Genomic DNA, 20,171 nt, shown 5'->3' with positions numbered 1-20,171 from the left:
GGCTGAGGGTAATAGATTAGAGTTGGTTGATGACGAAGAATGTCAAGAGGCTTCAGTTGAAGTTGGTAGTGGTGACGGATGTTGTGATGGTTTGGAGACGCCTATTAAGGAGGATTGTGGGAGCATACGAGCTAACAAACCATTTGAAGGCCAGCTTTTTGATAACTGTGAAGATGCATATGAATTCTATAATCTTTATGCTTTGGCTACAGGTTTTGGAATCAGAAAATAGAGGACCAATAAGTCGATGAAGACAGGGGAACTTATACGGAAGAGTTATGTTTGTGATAAAGAGGGGAGGAAAAATGAGAGTGATAAGAGAGATATTGATAGGGAAGTGAAGCGACGTCGAATTGTTAGAGATGGGTGTGAGGCAAAGATGGATATCAAGTTGACAAAAGATGGGAAATGGGAAGTGAGATGTTTTGTACAGGATCATTGTCATGATCTTACTTCTCCTAACAAAGCACGTCTGCATCATTCGCATACTACATTCCATAAGAAAGCATCATGTAAGAATTTGATGGACAAAATGCATAGTGAGGGGTTTGGGCCTATTACCATTGCAAGGGCAATTAATATTGCATCCGGTGGTTCATGTTCTGATATCACAACAGATCAGGTGTCGACTCATTTGAGAAAACAAAGAACTAACAATATGGGAAAAGAAGCTGTCACAGTAGTAAATTGGTTCCAACAAAAACGAGCAGAAGATCCGGATTTTCAGTTTGCCGTGGAGGTAGATGTTGAGGGCAACTTGAGATCAATGTTTTGGGCGGATTCCAGAGCGAGAGAGTCATACCTAACCTTCAGTGATGTAATTGTATTTGACGTCACGTACAAAACAAACAGGTACAGGATGCCATTTGCACCATTTACAGGAGTCAACAACCACAGACAGTCTGCACTATTTGGGTGTGCCCTACTAGCAGATGAGAGGGAGGAGACATTCATTTGGTTGTTTAGGGAGTGGTTAAAATGCATGTTTGGCAAGGCTCCTGGTTGTATCATAACTGATATGGATGTGGCCATGCGAAACGCGATTAAGATTGTTTTCCCAAATACCAGACATCGCTTTTGTAAGTGGCATATCGATAGGCATCTAGTTGAGCATGTTCCAGCCATGAGAGATGAAGACAGTGACTTTGCAAAGGCCTACCATCATTGGTTTTATAGGAAACATAAAACCGACAGTGAGAGGGAATGGGGAACTTTGGTGGAGAAATATAAAATCGAGGAAAGAAGTTGGTTAGGTAAGATGTGGGATTTACGATCGCACTGGGTTCCTGCTTATTTTAGAGACACATTCACAGCTGGAATGACTTCTAGTTCCCGTAGCGAAAGCATTAATGCTTTCTTCGATGGATTTGTTAATCAGAGTACCACTTTACAAGAATTCGTGGTACAATATGAAAAGGCCGTTGTGGATCGTAGGAAAAAGGAAGCTGAAGAAGATTGGAGGACGAAATCATCACGTGCTGTATTGAGGACAAAGAGCACATTGGAAGCAGATGCTGCAAAGTATTATACGAGGGTAATTTTTGACATGTTTCAACTTGAGTTTCTAGCCACTATTGATTGTTGGGAGGACATAGAGACTGAGAATGGGAACATGACGGAATACAAGGTAGGAATGCGAAATGAGGAGGAGTGGCGAAGATACAAGGTTGTATATGATGCATCTGAAGGTGTTAATGCTACTTGTGAGTGTGCAATGTTTGAAACCCAAGGAATTTTATGCAAACACATACTTCGTGTAATGGATATGAGGCGTTTACGTACCTTTCCCGAGCGATATCTCTTAAATAGGTGGACAATTGGGGCAAGATATCGAGTGAATGTTTTGGAATCTACAAGTAAAGGCGATAGTAACAAACTAACTCCATTTGAGAAATGGTGCATTACATCAAAGGTTCAAAGAGTACTAGATGAACATCCGAGAATAAAGAGTATTTCTAAGAAGATTGAAGAAGACTTAAATATATGGTTGGCGGAATGTGAATAGTCAAAGAAAGACAGAGAGATTGTCTTGGAAAGCAGTGGCAGCCAAGTACAGTCCAATCATCCAATTGAAACATCCGAGATATTTATTCACGGCCCCAAAGTTGTGAGAACTAAGGGTCGACCAAAAAATGCTACAAGGTTTAAATCTCCATTAGAGGCGTCACAATCTCAACCCAAGCCAAGGACGTGTAAAAAATGTGGAGGAAAAGGGCATTATGCGAGCACGTGCAAAAACAGACCCAAGGGTGACGATGATGGAGAGAATTTAAGTGCGCATTGAGGTAATCAAGATCATTGTAATTTCATTAAATTTTGTATTTGTCATTATTCAATTTGTTTCTTCATGTAGCTTCTTGTACTACGCTGGACATTTTGTTTATGTATATATAGTTCCACCAAATAGACAGGCTATTTCCACAAAAACATCAAAAAGTTAAGATTGACACATATATTGTTGTGATCAGGAGCATTGATTTTGTATTTCTAATTATGCAATGTATTTGTCATTATGCATTCCATATAGTTTTTATTCATCTGGAATGCTCACTTTCAACTCTGATGCAGCTCTCCTGTACTGTACCAAGAACCCATGCAAAATTACTCTCTTCACTTGGCTACCAAAAGTCGTTTAGATGTTCAATGGTGAGTGCAACTCTATCATCAAAACTATTCTCTTACTACGAGTACTCGTCTCACTTCATTTCTTTTACAATTTTTTTATTGACAGGCTTGGACATTGTTTTTACTCGTACTTGATCATGGGATGCATGGGGTTGAGGACTTCGCATGAAAGATTAGATGCAGAGTGGTTCAAGAAGATGTGTTGTTTGTGTGTTTTTTGTATGGTTTTGAACAGACATGGTTTTCAACAGATGGTTTTGAACTTATTTGTTTCCCAGGAACTGGTTTGTTATTTGTATGGTATTGAATAGCTAGTCATATTTGTATGGTATTGAACAGCTAGCCCCTTCTTTGTCTCACTCCTTTGGTCAGGATCAATCTTCTAGGGAAGCCTATGAAAGCATCAGCGCTTGCGAGTTTGGTGATTATGTTTTACTTTCAACTGAAGATCGATTGTTTGTGTTTGTCATTTTTTAGGATTTATATCCATTTGTGTTTGGAGTTAGTCTAGTCCTGTAGAGTTTCCCTCAATTACATGGGTTATTAGCTTCTTATCCCACTGTATGTCACGGTTATTTTTCGAAGTTTTAGACTAGTTCCTTTTCTCCTTGATCAGTTGGAGACAACTCTCTACTAGAATCTCGTAATTCTTCTTAAATTAGTAAAGGTAAACTTTCTTTTTGTTACCTTTCGAGCTTGATTAATACTTTTTATTCTCTGTACTTTTTTTTTTGTCTTCTCTCCATTCTGCTCCTAATCTCCTCGTCACTTGCCCACACCCTTAAAGTGCATCTTACGGAGTCAACTCAACTATTAATGCTTCTATTGCTTCATAATTTACTTCCGCACCTGATCCTAGGATTGAAATACATTATCAGATATTTCGTAAGCCAGCAGACTGTAAAAAGTGTATCTTCTTCCACTGGGATCTTTGCTCAATTTTCACCTTAATCATGAAACATGATGGATGTCTCTCTTTTAAGCAGTGGTTCACTAACAGTAACAACCAAACGATTGTAGTAAAAAAAAATGCTTGAGAAATTGTCCAAAAGTGATACATAACACATCTCCAACAACAGTTGTGGGTAGTTTGATAATTATTTGCATCTCACCTTGAAATGGTTCCGCTAGAGACTCTGAGGAATGCCATTTGTCAACGTCGTCCACCCAAGTTCATGAGCAGTGTGTTGTTACACAACATCATATTCAGACGCTTAGAATATGATGCTGAGCAAGGACTTTTTCTGTCTTGCACAAATCATTGAATTGTCCATTCAACAATGACAGGAAACACTACTTACCACAATTCTTCGAGTGGTAATACTAAAAAAATTTGTCTACTCAATTAGACTTTATGCATACTTGTCTAGTCAATTAGACTTTTAACCACAAAATGGGACTAAAATTTTCTCAAATTTGTGATTGCAATGGGCCTGCAGAGATTGCACATTACTTATCAAGATGGGGTACCAAATTACCTATCAAATCATTTTCAAATTACATAGAAGTGGAAATTGCACACTACTATCAATCTTGTCTCTAGTCAATCCCACATATTCATCTTCTACAATCCCACACATTCAGTTTGACATATAAAAAAGGAAAAAGGAAAAACACACTGCAACTACAAGTACTTTATTCCAACCCCATTCTCTTTTACTGCCAAGTGTTGGATGAGGACCTTCAATTTGGAAACCTCTCCCTTCGTCTGTTGCATTAACCCCTTCAACTCTGATACCTCATCCTTCAATTTAGAAACCTCTCCCTTCGTCTGTTGCATTAACCCCTCCAACTCAGATACCTCATCCTCCAACCTTCGCAGACGATTGAATTCCCTCTGGGGCCCAAATTCGCGACCGGCTAAAACATCCTCCAACCATACAAAATAAGAGCACCTCCAAGTGATACCATCCTGCGTGTTTTATAAATGTTAGAAATTAGGAATTGCTACAAAAAAAATTTCACTCAAACAATGTCTACTTACATTGAAGTGGCAAGAGTAGAAGACCCGCTCTTGGTTATCGTTGATATTCGTATCGGTTATCTTCAAAGTGGCTTTCTTCTTACAATGACATTTTAGTGCGGGTATTCTGAAAAAATTTGACCTTCCATCACTATTTGTAGATGAAGCCATGACTTTCTTTTCTCACCCTGCATCAGTTAAATACCCTTAAAGCAGGTACAAGAAGTAACGTCACGAAACACATAGCATAATGAGAAATACAAATGCATTAATGAAATTACAATGATTATAAAAAGATGCCAAATGTATTTTAGGTTTAAACAGATCCAGGGTTTTAGGTTTATAGAATTTTTTTAAACCCAGATTTTACATTCCTGTATTTTATAAATGGTCTTAACTTAAGATCATCCTATTTACATGATTTTAGGAGCATACCCTATTTATATTGGGGCAAATGGCTTGTATCTTCGAATGAGGTGGCATCCACTACATTTTAAAAAAATAAATAAATGCCATATAGTTCAGGGCCGAGATAATGGGATCCGGGGTTGGGCTAGGGTTTTGAAAAACCTGGCCCAACCCGACCCTGTTGCAAGCCTAACAGCTACTGTTGTTTCTCATAAACAACCATTAATAATTAACTGATACCTCATCATGCTCGGAACCTACAATCAGTCCAATCCAAAAATATATACCCAACAACAAAATATCTCAAAACCAAATACATTTTGAAAAAAAATACAAAAAACACAGTTACAATTGATATATGATCTATGTTAAGTGGAAATTATCAATGACATTTCATAGCTTCAATCCACAATCAACAAGACACACATTATTGGACACAACTTTAAACGCACATTTGGGCCCAATAATAAATGGGAATGGACTCATAATCGGTTCTCAAAATCCATTACAAACAGGGACAAGTCCTTAAATTTCAAACAACCACTAAAAATGCATTTGCTGAAAGCCAAAGTCTCCATTCCCATTGAATATGGCCTAAATTTTATCTCACCGTTTATCAAACCAACAACACTCTCACAAAACAGAGAGTATTCATAAAATTCCTAGAAAAAGCATAAACGAAAGATCATAGCAAACCTGAATTTTATACCCACAGGCATACCACAAACTATACCCACAAGCATACAACAAACCCATTTTGGTTGAATCCGGTCTGTTGAGCTTAAGCACCTGTACTCACAAACCCATTTTACAACCTAAATCCAGAAACCCAAATCCAAATCTCGTGTGTTGAGCTTAATCAGAAACCGAAATCTAAAAACCCAAAATCACCTATACCCACAAACCCATTGTACAAGCTAAAACCTGCATTTTATATCCTAAAAACCAGTAGAGCAAAAATCTGGGTTTTGGCTTATAAAATCCAGGATTTGGCTTCTAAAATTTGTGATTTTCTTTGCTAGCTGAAAAAAAAAGGGATGAAAAAGTGCGTCAAGAAACCCTAGATAAAAACCCATTTTACAACCTAAATCCAGAAACCCAAATCCAAATCTTGTGTGTTGAGCTTAATCAGAAACCGAAATCTAAAAACCCAAAATCACCTATACCCACAAACCCATTGTACAAGCTAAAACCTGCATTTTATATCCTAAAAACCAGTAGGGCAAAAATCTGGGTTTTGGCTTATAAAATCCAGGATTTGGCATCTAAAATTTGTGATTTTCTTTGCTAGCTGAAAAAAAGGGATGAAAAAGTGTGTCAAGAAACCCTAGATAAAAACCCATTTTACAACCTAAATCCAGAAACCCAAATCCAAATTAATTACCAACGTTTGTGGTATGCTTAAACCTATAAAATCTGGAGAGGGAGAGACCAGCGAGAGGGAACCCAAACCCAAATCCAAATCCACATTACTCAGATGAAAAACGTGTGAGGGATGAAAAACGTACATGGAGAGGGAGAGACCTGCGAGAGGGAAAATAGCTCGTGGGAGGGAGAGACCGGCGCGTGGGGAAAATAGCTCCGACGACGGAAAATAGCTCCTTGGGGAGGGAGAGCAGCGAGAGGGAGAGAGAACCCAGATTACGTTTTCCCTTTCTTTGTATTTTGTAAGCTTTCGTTTGAACGGACACGATAGCTTAGATCCGACGGCTGTGCTACCATATGCCTTAAGTGGATTGTGGTGCGTAGGTAACTTACCTACGCCAGTGCGTAGGAAACGTTCTCTCTCTCTCTCTCTCTATATATATATATATATATATATATATATATATATATATATATATATATATATATATATATATATATGAGAAAACGGTTATGTGTAGATAAGTTATCTATACACTAGCTTAAAATACAGTGGGGGCCACATTATTTGGGTGATCCAAACCATTCATTTTTAAGGCCCTCACATAGATAGGGTGTCTACAAAAAATCAGATCCATAGGATCATCCTAACCATTCGAACTGTGGAGGCAAAATATGGACTAATTTGTGAAGGTTTAAAGACATCCATTTTACCTCCACAAATCGTAGGGTTGGGATGATCCTATGGATCTGATTTTTTGTAGACACCATATCTATGTGAGGGCCTTTAAAATGGATGGCTTGGATCACCCAAACAATGTGGGCCCCCACTGTATTTTAAGCTAGTGTGTAGAGAACTCTCTACACATGTGTAGGAACTATATATATATATATATATATATATATATATATATATATATATATATATATATATATATAAGAGAGGGATTTGCTAGCGTCCCTCTCTACAAAAAGTCAACTTCATAGGATCATCCTAACCCTTCCATTTGTGGAGGTTGAAATGGAAGGGTATAAACCTCCATAAATCTGCCCATTTTTAACCTCCATAAATGGAAGGGTTAGGATGATCCTATGGACCTGATTTTTTGTAGGCACCATATCCATCTAAGGGCCTTTCAAATGAGTGGTTTCGATCACCCCAAAAATGTAGGCCCCTTATGTTTTGTGAGCGCCACCTCATATAAGCTATATGAGGTGACACCTTAGGAACTCTATTCTCTCTCTCTCTCTCTCTCTATATATATATATATATATATATATATATATATATATATATATATATAAGAGGGATTTGCTAGCGTCCATCACAGAAGGCATTTCGCGGAGCGTCTGTTGCACGAGGGAGCAAGGGATAGGGACAACCATGTCTTGATAATGGGACCGATGACCTTATTTTATACTTTTTTCACCCACTGTCAAAAGCTAAAACAATTCCCAAAAAGCTCTCAACAACCAATTAGAGAAGTGTGAAACAAGGTGATCGAACCCAATGAACATGTAGAAGTCGGTCCCCAATACATCTACATTATTGAGAAATAATATGGTGCCGGAGCCGGCAGCCCCCTATGTATCTACCATATAGTGAAATTATATGGGGCCCAGCGGGCATGCTCGTGTAAGCAGTACTACGCCCTTGATATCTAATCCAACAGCAGCATCTAACAAACTGTGCTGCTGTTGGATCAAATATCAAGGGCGGTGCTTCTTACACGAGCATGCACGCTCGTGCTATTTCTCCAACAATATATGCTAACCATGTTTCTTTTCATTGTCATTCATCTTTTCTAAGAAAAATATTTATTGGAAAAATTCCCTCGCTAAAAACTCAGTTTTACTCAACTTGCGTAGCATGGATGGGGCTCACCATTTTACACTGCATGTTCTGATGGGGTTGGTCTCAACATTTTATACCCAAGCATAGCATGTGTGGGCCATCACTTTATGCTTGATTTGGTGGCCCCACCATCTCCACCCAAATCCGTCAAGTCAACGGTTCAGGTTCAAGGTACGCTTTGCTTAACAAGAAAGATCATGAGGGCAAGGACTCAAATTAAAGTGAGTCCTACCCCTCATGATCAGTTTAATGACATAATTGTGCAGAAAGAGCTTTCTCCCCATGCTGTCTGTCATCTCGAAAAGCCCATTCCAATAGATTTTACTGAAAATTCGTCCTTAGCCCAGCTCCTCAATGCAAACCTTCCCCCTGAAAATGAAAAGCAAGCAGGTGGCCTCTCCCAATAGCCATCTCCTTCTTTCTACCCATCATGGGAAGCCAACAGAAAATGCTCATTCCCAAATCTGCAATTCAAACGTTGTCAATAACTTAGAATCCAAGATCCCAAACTCTATCACCCCTCGGAGGAACCTCTTTGCTGAACCACCTACTACTCCTATTTCAACAAATCTTGAGCACATTATCCCTGCTGCTTCAGAGAAAGAAAATATGGCATTATCTTTCGAAGACTCAGTAATTGAAGAACATGGAAAAAATGGGCTAACTGCCTCGTCGGATATTTTATTGGAAAGAGACCCTATTTTGTCTCCCTTCGAGATGCTCTCAGCCACAAATGAAAGTTGCAAGGTACTCTTCAAATGTTTACCATGGACCATGACTTCTTACTTTTTAAGTTCACGTCTGAGGATGATTGTACTCGAGTCCTAGAGGAGAATGGTCAAAACTCTAGGGGAGGGCCATTGATTCTTCAAAGATGGGATCTGAATACTTCCATTGAAAAGAAAAAAACTCCTGGAAATTCCAATATGGATCAGGCTTCGTGGACTCCATCTGAAGTTTTGGAACCCTCATTGCCTTAGTAGAATTGCTAGTTTGATCGGTAAGCCCCTCTACATGGACTCTCATACTGCTGAGTCTGCTAGACTGAATTATGCTAGGCTATGTGTGCTGGTCAGTGCTGAGCAGATCCTCCTAGATTCCATAAAGCTTCGTACCTCCTCGGGCGAGATTACTCAGCAAATAGACTACGATTGGAAGCCTAGCCCCTGTTCATTTTGTAGAGACTTCAGTCACAGTACCAAAGATTGCCACCTTCAATCAACTCATGCTCATCCTCAGCCAAAAAAGGAATGGAGACCAGTTAACAAATCTGATTCGGGGACTTCAGGTCCAGTCCTCCCTCATATTGAAGCCCCTAATGGAAATTTGGCAAGCAGCTCTACTCCAATGTCTCCTACCCGAACCAGCTTTAGCCCACCAATGCCTCATTATAAAAGTCCTATTCAATTCGGAAATAAATTCTCAGCTCTTGAAGGCATTGACTCTGATCCTATTGTGAAGACTTCTATTTCAATAGCTCCTTCCCCTTCGGTTCCCTCCTCTACAGATGGTTCATGGCAATCTGTTCAGAGAAAGAAGGATAAGAAAGGGAAATCCCCAGCTTCGCTCCTTCTGCCATCTCCTACCTGTGTGCTTCCCTCCATTTCAAAAGCCCCTCTAAAGTCAGGTTAATGTATGCGGCTTTGGGCCTTGTTGTGGGGGTCCTTGCTTTTCTCCCCTCCTTTGGGCTGTTGAAATCCTCTTGGGTTGTGGAGGTCTCTTGCCTCTGGCAGTGTTGTTACTTGGTCTTGTTTGCTTTGGCCATTTTGGTTTTTTGTCTCTTTGTTGTGGGTCCCCTCTTCATGTAGAGGGTTTGCTTTTCAAGCTTCCCGTGTATCTTTTCTATTTTATTAATACATCTGGTAGGGGTCCCCCTAACCCCAGCTTACCCATAAAAAAAAAAAAATTCTTTTCATGAAGTTGATATTTTCATTTTATCATGAAATATCGTGATAATATACTGATATTTTTAGGGCGATGATATTTTCACCCCCCCTCCCGACCCTGGAGTACGCATTCGCCCCCCTTTTAACGTGATTATGTGTACTGCAGAGAGAGAGAGAGAGAGGGGAGGGGAGGGGGGGGGGGGGGGGGTGAAAATATCATCGCCCTATTTTTATTTATATATATTTTTCTTTTTTTTTTGAAATGGATTATATATATTTTTCTTAAATTTTATATTTATATATATGTTTTAAATAATTTTATTTTTATTACTTCCTCCCAATAGAAACCTGTAAAAAATAATTTTTTTAATATATCCAGATTTTCCCTTGCCGAGAAATTCCTGAGAATGATATTTGTGACATAGCTTACTCCCTTTCACTCTCTGTTAATATGTTTCGTACTGTCGTTAACCTCCACAATCTTTGCAGGTTTGAAGCTACACGACAAATCCGCTGTATAGAAAATGAGGTTAATGAGCTAATTAAGTGCAGGGAAGAATTGAAAGAAATGTATGGGAATGTTATGTATTGGCACATCCCAATACTAGCCATGACGGCTGATGTGATTCAGGCGACACATGAGGAGTGTGTGAGATGTGGAATGGATGGTTATGTGTCGAAGCCATTTGAAGAAGAGCAGCTCTACACTTCTGTAGCACGTTTCTTTGAGTCCGATGCAGCGAAATGACTATGTAGCATCTCTTCATTAAATTTAGAGCCAAGCAGTGACTCTGGTTTGTGATGGAGCAAGTGGAAAAATGGCCTCTGAGCTGAGTGCAACTCTCCGCTTCGAGGTTGTGTTACATACAATCTCGACGAGATTCTTACAAGCTTCCTAATATGGTAATTTTCTTTACACTTTTTTTTCCTTTTGTCCAACTTGACTCATTTGAGTGGGATTGAGCCTCTAGCTCAATTGGTCAAGTCTTTGTTCTTCCACCCTGAGGTCGGAGGTTCAATCCCAGTTTACCTACCAAAAAAAAAAAAAAGGAAAAAAAAAACTTGACTCATTTGAGAGTCCATTCAAGTTCTCTGTGTAACTTGCTTTTAGAAAGGGGGGCTGGTATTGCCCATAGTTACCGGAGACCTCCTACTAGGATAGGAAGCTCGCTTCCCCAAAAACTGGCTTCGGAAGATATGTTCCTCTCGCTTCCCAAATTTAGGGGAAGCACGCTTCCCATATGCTTCCCACATGTTTCCTCTTTATTAAGAGTATGCTTCCTATTTATGTGATTATTTCGTTCTAATGAATATTTTTTCCTTTCGATAATGCGGAAGGAGCATATTTTACAAAATGCATTTATAACTTGAAAACTGATCTTAAGTTTCAAATAGAACTTTTTCCAAAAACTTAGCATTAAATATACATGAATAAAACATGTGAAACTGTAAATTTCTAAAACTTATAATTCTAATTGGTCACAATGTCTTCTTTTCTACTTGTAATCCTTTCCTATATTAACCATTCCTCCCTAACATACTACAATCATAGCTATGTACTTCTTGTTTGCATCCAGTGAAGCTTCTTACATGCATCATGTTGACTTTCAATGATGCTTCGCACACATTTTCTCTTTGCTTTCTTTAAAGCTTTTCACTTCCCTGATTTTCTCTTTCTAAACCCCTCGCTTTTTGTTTTCGCTTCCTGCATCGCTTCTTGCACTCGCTTCCCACTTTGGCAACTATGGTATTGCCACCCCTAGAGTTGGTCATTTCCATCTATCAGCTTGTCCTATTTGGTCTATCTGTACTCTTTTAAGTATATGAAAAACTGACATGGGTGGAAAGGCCTACTTTAAGAGTGGTTATTATATAGCCCTTTAAAAGAGTTCCAAAAATCAATAAAACAACCCTGATCAATTAATTTAATAAATGGTCCAATTTTCATGAAGTTGGCAGTTATTCACACGGTTGTTGTTTTCATAAAAGAATTTGTGCAGAACCCGAAAAATTAAAATTTCAAATTCTTCAGAAGTTTTGATTTTTGATTCTTTGATAATTTCTGTTGCCTTATGAGCCATGGCACTTTGGGTCTCTGAAGAAAACATGGTACACAGACTGGCTAGGGAAGAAATGGAGGGAAGCATTATCTGCAACTATGAATTTTGATTATTTGTATATTATTTAGCCGTGACTTGCGAACTGCCACTTAACTTTTACTTGTGACTGGCTAGGGAAGACATGTTTCTGTTTTTTTTACTACGTTTTTTTTGTTTTGAACCAGTACCTTTACTACCTTATTAAACTCGAATTGTTGCCTTGGTTTTGCTGAATCACGTTTTGCAAACTATGGTGAGGATTTCTCAAGAGTTAATGTCGTAGCATGTTCCAACATTTTTCCACCACCATTGAAGTCTTAATGAAATATTTGTTAAATCTAGAAGACACTTCAAACCATCTGAGAATTCTTTTTAAGTTTCTCACCACCTAGATTTTCTTATAAAGTAAATTAAGGAGCAAAGTGAAAGTGTGATATGGGTTGTGCATTTCTACTTGGTTTAAGAACTTCATTTATATGCTGGAGATTAAAAGGCTTAAAACTTCCACTACCAAAATGAATAGAATGGCATAGGGCTGGCAGTTTTACCCGTGAAAATGGGGATCCGCTCCGCCCCGTACGGGGCGGGGATTCCCCGACTTGGAGCGGGGACGGTGTGGGTGGGGATAGGATTAGGTATTCCCCTCAATCCCCGAAGCGGGGACGGGAATGCAACATCCGTCCCCGCCCCGTTGCCAGCCCTAGAATGGCATCTACTAGGCACTGAGTTTTTATTCAACTCACTACTTTAAAACTCCTTCCAGCGAACAAATTTCAAAAAAAAAAAAAAAAAAAAAAAGGTACCATGCATCACCTCTATACATTTTTTTTTGGATCGGTTGGTACCTCTATACTTGATTATAGAAAAATTAATTGATTGTACATCTATGCTTGCCAACCTATCTGTCGACGTGACAATAACATGGCATCTAACGTGTGAGAGATTTTTTTTTTTTTTTTTCAGAGCGATTTATTTGACTTCTGCTGTAATTGAGTAATGGGGGTGCCCTTGAAACTTGTTTTTGCATGGGGCGCACTTCATTCTATCATTGTGTATAAATATTATCAGGTAGGGACCATCACATAAGGCATTTCATGGACAGGTTGTTGCATGAGAGTAGCCTTCTGTGATGGTCCCTAGCAAACCCTTTATGTATCAATATTTATGCAAAATAATGTCTTTGAGCTCAACTCTCTCAATCGGCCTCATCTCTGGTCATAATAATGTACTTATAATATAGTTGATATCACATCTAATGTATATACTATGAGGAATGATAAACTCAGGAGTGCCCTCACAAAAATCTGATGAAAAGGCACGCCTTTGGTCGAATATCTCCATCATGCGCTTAATATCCTTTGAGTTTGACATCTTACATGATGGGGACGTTCAACTAACCAATGAGGGCGCCCTTTCCTCTATTTTCTGCAAGGGGGCCCTTGAGTTTAGCATTCCTCATAACAAATGGGTAGGGACCAGGGGTAAACATTAAGAAAATCTCGATATAATAAGTGCTGGGGTGTTGGAGTGGGTGCAAAAATGCATAATGCAGATAGTCACATGGCTGACCGAAAGATCTGGCCGAAAAAACAAGGTGGATGATCAATCCGCACCTGATATAGGATAATTCGCTTCACTTTAAAGGTGGGTATGCGGCAGACTTTAACTCTTTTTAACAGTATGAAGTGAGGCAAATTATCATACATGGGGTGGGAACTTGTCATTGCCCAAAAACAATTGCACCTCTTGATTCTCAACATGGATGCATAAAAGAATGGTTGAACTCCTTACAACAACAAACCACCACACACTTTTTGTTTCTTTGCTTCCATCAATGGAATTCCTTTTCCTCTCCTTTCCTCTTATCTTCACCTTCCTACTCTTCTTCTTCATGTTGATGAAGGTAGGAAATAAATCAAAAACCCAAAACCCAGTTCCCAAATTGCCTCCAGGGCCACGGAATCTCCCCATCATAGGTAGCCTTCACCACTTGCTAGGCTCACTTCCCCACCACTCCCTTCTAAGCTTAGCCAAAAAACACGGACCCCTTTTGCACCTCAAACTTGGCCAAGTCTCCACCATTGTAATCTCCTCATCTGAAGTTGCGAGAGAAATCATGAAGACCCATGACTTGAACTTCTCAAACAGGCCTCCTTTGTTCCTTGCAGGCGCCTTATACAATCGAACAGACATCGTCTTCGCTCCCTACGGCGACTACTGGAGACAAATTCGAAAGATTTGCATTCTTGAGCTCTTAAGTGCGAAGCGTGTCCAATCTTTCCATCATGTGAGGGAGGAGGAGGTAATGTTAGACATTTTCTTTTCGTTCTCTTTTTTTTTTTTTTTTTTGAATGGCTTATGTTATATTTTCTATAGGATTCATTTCATAGATTTAGTCAATTTGAGCCAGTTAGATTCTTTCACCTTCTTCATGAAAATTTTCTAAAGGATTCATTAGCCAACCCACAACTAGTTTAGGACAAAGGCTTAGTTGAGTTGAGTTGAGTTGAGTTGAGTTATTGGCTTATGTTAGATATTTTAAAAATATGTTAATCAAAATATGATTAATTTTGCCATTCAAAGAAAAATATGATTAATTTCAAAATGTAAATATAAAAAGAGCTGTTTTATTTTGTCTTCATTCATGAGGTGGCTGCTCTCACATGCAACAGGCCATCCGCAAAATGCCTTCTGCGATGGACACTAGCAAATCTGTCAAAAAATATGGCTATTTTTTAAAATGTAAACATATATATAAAAAGATGCTTTGATTTAAAAGACACTTGTTATTTTTTGAAAGGATGTTTTAATATTATTCAAAAAACACTGTAAATGAAAGAGTATTTTCATATGAAAGGGTATCATCTTGTCTTTTTATCATAAAAATTAATGGGTTTGTATTCTTCCTTATCCATTGCCACGTGTAGGTCAACCCAAAAAAAAGAGTGGCCACACATGAGGGGAAGTGTTAAAGTATAAAAGATTAAATAACGCCTTCTCCAAGAGCTTAAGCTGTTGGAGTAATTGGTTGTTCCACAGTATGGATTTGATCCAACTCCAAATCTAAATGGAAAAAAGGCTACCAAATGTGACAAAGCAAAATCCAAATCTTGGGGGTATCCAAAAGGTCCCTAATCCTTGCCTAATTCCTATTTCTATAATTTATTCTATTTTCTCTTTGTGTTTTGTACTATGATCATTTGCATCTCCACTGTTTGATCATTCATCATACTAATTTGTTCCGACAGGTATCAAATCTCATTCAATCAATTTCTGCCGCAAATGAATCTACAGTTAACCTCTCGAAGATGCTTCTCTCCTTGAGCGAAAAAATAGCTTCGAGGGCTGCCTTTGGAGACAAGGGTGGAGACCATGAAAGATTCTTATCAGCGTTGAAGGAAGCACTTGAATTTGCAGGGGGTTTCAATGTTGCCGATTTTTTCCCATCATTAAAATTTATCACTGTGATTACGGGAACGAAGTATAAATTAGAGAGGATTCATCGGAAGTTTGATGGGTTCCTAAATGATATCATCAAAGAACACAAAGAAAGTAAGATGAGGAAGACTAAGCAGGAGGATCATGAAGTGGAGGATTTGGTAGATGTTCTTCTTAGACTTCAAGAGCATGGAGAGCTAGAATTTCCTCTAGAAATGGACAACATAAAAGCTGTTATCCTGGTATGTATTTTTTTTTTCAAGGAAAATTACTTGATGTACATGCCTATTTTTTTTTTTTTTTTTTAAATTGCCTTATGTATGGTCAAAGCTGTAGATGGGGCTTACTTTTCTTAGACTATATAAGTTTGTTTTGGATTGAGAATCAATTGTAAGTCCAAAACTGATTATTGGACTCAAATTTATGTTTAATTTTGAGACCAATAATCAGCTTTAGACTCACGATTGGTTCCCAAAATCCAAAGATTATGGCAATCGATTGTGAGTCCAAAACCAAAAGGACCTAAGGAAATCCAAAGATTATGACAACCGATTGTGAGTCCAAAACAAAAGGGCCTAAGTGTTCAATAATTGATTTTGTTTTGCACTCACAATCGGTTGTCATAATCGTAAACGAACAGGGCCTAAGTTTTCCCAAGTGTTCATTTTTTGGCCCTCCACCATAGACATCCCAATAATTCGAAAATTTGTCAATTCAAGTCTACTCGAAAGTGAGTCAAGTTTCGACTCGAAAGTGATTACTGACTCTATTAAACTAGAGCACATTTTCCTACTAATGTATAGAGATTTTACACATATATCTAGATTTTCTTAAAATATTTTAATGTATTGAAGATACAAATCCTAGAGGTTAGGAACATTTTAGACTGAATAGGTGGTCATCGGTTAAAAAATTCTTGGTTTTTATCAGCAAAAATCATCTCCAACTACAGCCAGATCTCCAATCTTAGCAAGTTACCAATTCAGTCATTCACCAAGATGTTTGGAAACTATCCAATCACTCGTGTTACTGACAACAGCAACTACTCAAGGGTTTGGCAACTAAACAATCACTTATGATCAGTCTCAATCCTATCTACTAATCCTGTAAATATTTATGTGTATACAAAAACTCTCCAAAGGAAAACAAGATTTGGGCATCTCCAAATCAGGGAGAGTTGTCAAAATAGTTATTCCAATCTACGATATCAAAGCACTAACATCTCCATCAAACCAGTTTTTCGTTTTTCATTTTTCATTTTCACAACTGCTCATAACAATCCAACATTCATTCTTTGGAACCATCAAGATCAGCTACTCTTAAAATAGATCATTTTATCCCTGAAAGAATCTGTTATTGCCCAAATAATTGGCCTCAATACTTCCCAAGCTGTGTGAAACACTATTGAACGAACGTATGCATCCAAAACACGAGCCTGAGTCCAAAAACTAAATTTTTTGTAGCAATCTCTTAAGAAAGGAGCTTTCTCTATTGATGAATACCTTCAACTGGATAAGACAACCGCAGACAATTTTGTTGCAATCGGTCAACCCTCGATAAATCTGACATTATTCTTCAAAATTTTGCTCCACTGTGACCTGACAGTGACAGGTCGAGTCACGGAAACAGCCTCTCTGCAAAACAGGAGTAAGGCTGCGTACATCTAGCCCTCCCCAGACCCCGCAATGGCGAGAGCCTCGTGCATTGGGCTGCCCTTTTATCTATGTGGATGACATCCTACTATCATGCTATTATACACAAGTCATTTCTACCTTACTAGACACTCTCCGACAAGCTTTCACCACTAAATCAAATTAACAAGGCCTAAGGATCTTACATACAGAATCATAATTGTTTGGATTATACAGGTCTGTTGACACTTCTATTAATAAAGCATTGGTTAAAAAAACCATAAAAATTTAAAAAGCAGCAATGGTTGATTATTTTAATTCGGTGTATTTTAACTTTTTATTCACTTTACAGGACATGTTCGGGGCAGGGACTGAGACCTCATCAACTGTCATGGAATGGGCTATGGTAGAGCTGATGAGAAACCCTAGTGTAATGGAGAAAGCGCAGGCAGAGGTAAGAAAGGTTCTGAAAGGAAAGAAGAAGATAACAGAGAGTGAAATTGATGAACTGAGCTACTTAAAACTAGTTATCAAGGAGACAATGAGATTGTGGCCTCCTCTTCCATTGCTAGTTCCTAGAGAATCAATTGAGAGATGTGAAATCAATGGATTTGAGATACCTAAGAAGACGAGGGTTCTTATAAATTCATGGGCAATAGCAAGAGATCCAAGACATTGGGAGAACCCTGAAGAGTTTAACCCAGAGAGGTTCTCTCATAATTCTATTGATTTCAAGGGTCAGCATTTTGAATTTATCCCATTTGGGGCAGGAAGGAGAGGTTGCCCTGGTATGTTATTTGGACTAGCTACCACTGAGTTAGCCCTTGCCAACCTTCTTTATTACTTTGATTGGAAACTTCCTCATGGGATGAAAGGTGAGGATTTGGACATGAGGGAGGCCTTTAGCCTTACTCTGACTAGAAAGTCTAGCCTAAACTTAATTGCAACCCCTCATCTTCCCATAATTTGTGATTCATGAGTAGTTTATTACTTTATTTGATTGGCTAGCATGTTATATTACGAAAAAAATACAGAATAAGTACGTTGAATTCCTGTGCTAAGGACATTAAATGATTCTTATGTCTATTTTCTATATTGACTATAGAAGTATGGACTATGCAAGTTTCATATGATAAGAGTTTGTTCGCAATTTTTGGGGTCATATACTAGAAAAACAAAGCAAGTGGACAAAAGTTAATGCATACGAAAAATCCTAATTATATATTTACAATTGGGATTTGCTAGGGTCCATTACAGAAGGCATTTCGTGCAGCCACAACCATAGATTTAGTCTCATTCATTTAATTTGTCTGAGGTGGCTGCTCTCACATGCAAAAGACTAGGCGTGAAATGCCTTCCGCTCCTCATTCACCCCCTATAACGCCCCTTTAACGAAAAGCGTTAAAGTTTACTTAAATAGACTGTCATCTTGTCTTTTGCCATCTCTCTCTTGTGAGTACTTAAAACAATCTTCTCAAATCTATAAATCAAGTACTGATGTTCATAGGAGAAATAAGGAGTTCCAAAAGGGTGATCTTGTCATGCGTTTCGGTCCTCACCAAAATTTTGAAATGTCGGAAGAAATCTATCAAAATCAAATAAAGTAATATTTTATCTCGTACAAAATTTCGGCGAAATTACCAAAATTTCAGTAATTTTGAAAATTTTAGTAATCTCGGCTGAAATTACAGGAAAATATTAAATAATGAATAAAATCCAGATTTTTTGCTAATATGCCTTAAATTTCGGACCGAAATTTCGTTTTTTCAGGGAAATAAAATTTCAAAATTTTGATCGAAATTTTGCAACGTTTCGAGTTTCTACAATTTCAGTTTCGGTCTCGACTGAAACCCGCAATTTCGGATTTTGATCGAAATTTAAAACCTTGCTTATAATAAGCTCAAGCAAAGGAAATTTGGGCCATGTCGAATACTCAAGAAATTGGGACCAAATGCTTATTGTATAGAGCTGCGAGATGGGTTACCAATTAGTCCCATTTTCAATGTGTGTGATTTGTATTCATATCATGGTGATTTGGACAGAAATTCACTGGAAGTTGATGATTTTTCTGCTAACCCGTGAATCCTTTACGTGAAACAATTGATGTTTTGGATACACGTTCCATTACTAACTGACAAGAGACTTATACTCAATATTTAGTTCATTGGAAGGGAAAGCCAACCATGGAGGATGCTTGGGTCTTAGTTGAAGAATTAAAGGAGATAGATGAGCGACTTTGGCAGGATTTGACTTCAAACTCGATGTCCAGTTTTTCTCAAGCTAAGGAGAATGATGCAGGAGCATAAAGTCACATGCAGCTACATTTATTATTTGGTCTTGGCCTTTAATATTTAGTCTTTGGTCTTTAATATTTAGTCTTTGGAAAGTTGTAGTCTTCTTCGTAAGTTGTAATTTGTTTGCTCTGAAAGTATTCTTTGACTAGCTTGTAATTTGTGTGTGTCTAGAAAATGTGTCTATGCATTTATGGAGTCTCGGGCTACAAGTCTTTTGATGTAATCTCTATAAACATGAATGAGAAAGGAAAGAAAGGGACTTTTGATGGCTGTAAAAACATTTCTCTGAAAGTTTCCTTGTTTTGGAGTTGAGTGATCCTCCTACGAATCAAGCTTGTGACTTGGTCGCGTCAAGTGACTTCTACGATTAGCAACGTTGAGTGACGTCCGTTGCCTCTGGTTGAGATTCTCCGAATTATCTGTTTCTTTAGTTGAGATCGTTTTGATCTCGGCCATCCCTCGTGGGCTCCGGCCTGCGTCATTGTCCCATTTCCAGGTTTTAGAAATCTCAGGATAGGGGAGAGACTTGTAAAACTTGGATTTCTTACTAAAAATCCAGGAAAATAGATTGTAAGATCAAGAATTTTACACCGCTTTCAAACTAAAA

At 38.3% G+C, this 20,171-nt stretch overlaps 1 protein-coding gene and 1 pseudogene across 1 annotated transcript; both read left to right on the top strand.

Annotated features, from left to right (window-relative positions):
- Positions 1–247: 247 nt before the first annotated feature.
- Positions 248–2,005, top strand: LOC143850167 (protein FAR1-RELATED SEQUENCE 5 pseudogene; annotated as a pseudogene).
- An 11,874-nt stretch (positions 2,006–13,879) lies between these two features.
- Positions 13,880–18,420, top strand: LOC143851010 (desmethyl-deoxy-podophyllotoxin synthase-like). Its single transcript, XM_077360326.1, has 3 exons — positions 13,880–14,503; positions 15,450–15,881; positions 17,623–18,420. Exons 1-3 carry the CDS (start codon positions 13,964–13,966, stop codon positions 18,247–18,249), a joined length of 1,599 nt encoding a protein of 532 aa, XP_077216441.1. The 5' UTR covers positions 13,880–13,963; the 3' UTR covers positions 18,250–18,420.
- The last annotated feature ends 1,751 nt before the right edge of the window (positions 18,421–20,171 follow it).

Source organism: Tasmannia lanceolata, unplaced genomic scaffold, assembly GCF_043159265.1.
Source record: "Tasmannia lanceolata isolate RefF3 unplaced genomic scaffold, GAP_Taslan_0.1 ptg000018l, whole genome shotgun sequence".
NCBI classification, from domain to species: Eukaryota; Viridiplantae; Streptophyta; class Magnoliopsida; order Canellales; family Winteraceae; genus Tasmannia; species Tasmannia lanceolata.
Note: the sequence above shows the minus strand (reverse complement) of the source record. Positions and strands in the feature narration are given on the sequence as shown.

Coding starts and splice junctions, on each gene's coding strand:
- LOC143851010 (XM_077360326.1), top strand. CDS start 13,964: ATGCATAAAAGAATGGTTGAACTCCTTACAACAACAAACCACCACACA. Junction 14,504..15,449: donor ATCATGTGAGGGAGGAGGAG/GTAATGTTAGAC, acceptor TTGTTCCGACAG/GTATCAAATCTCATTCAATC. Junction 15,882..17,622: donor ACATAAAAGCTGTTATCCTG/GTATGTATTTTT, acceptor TTCACTTTACAG/GACATGTTCGGGGCAGGGAC.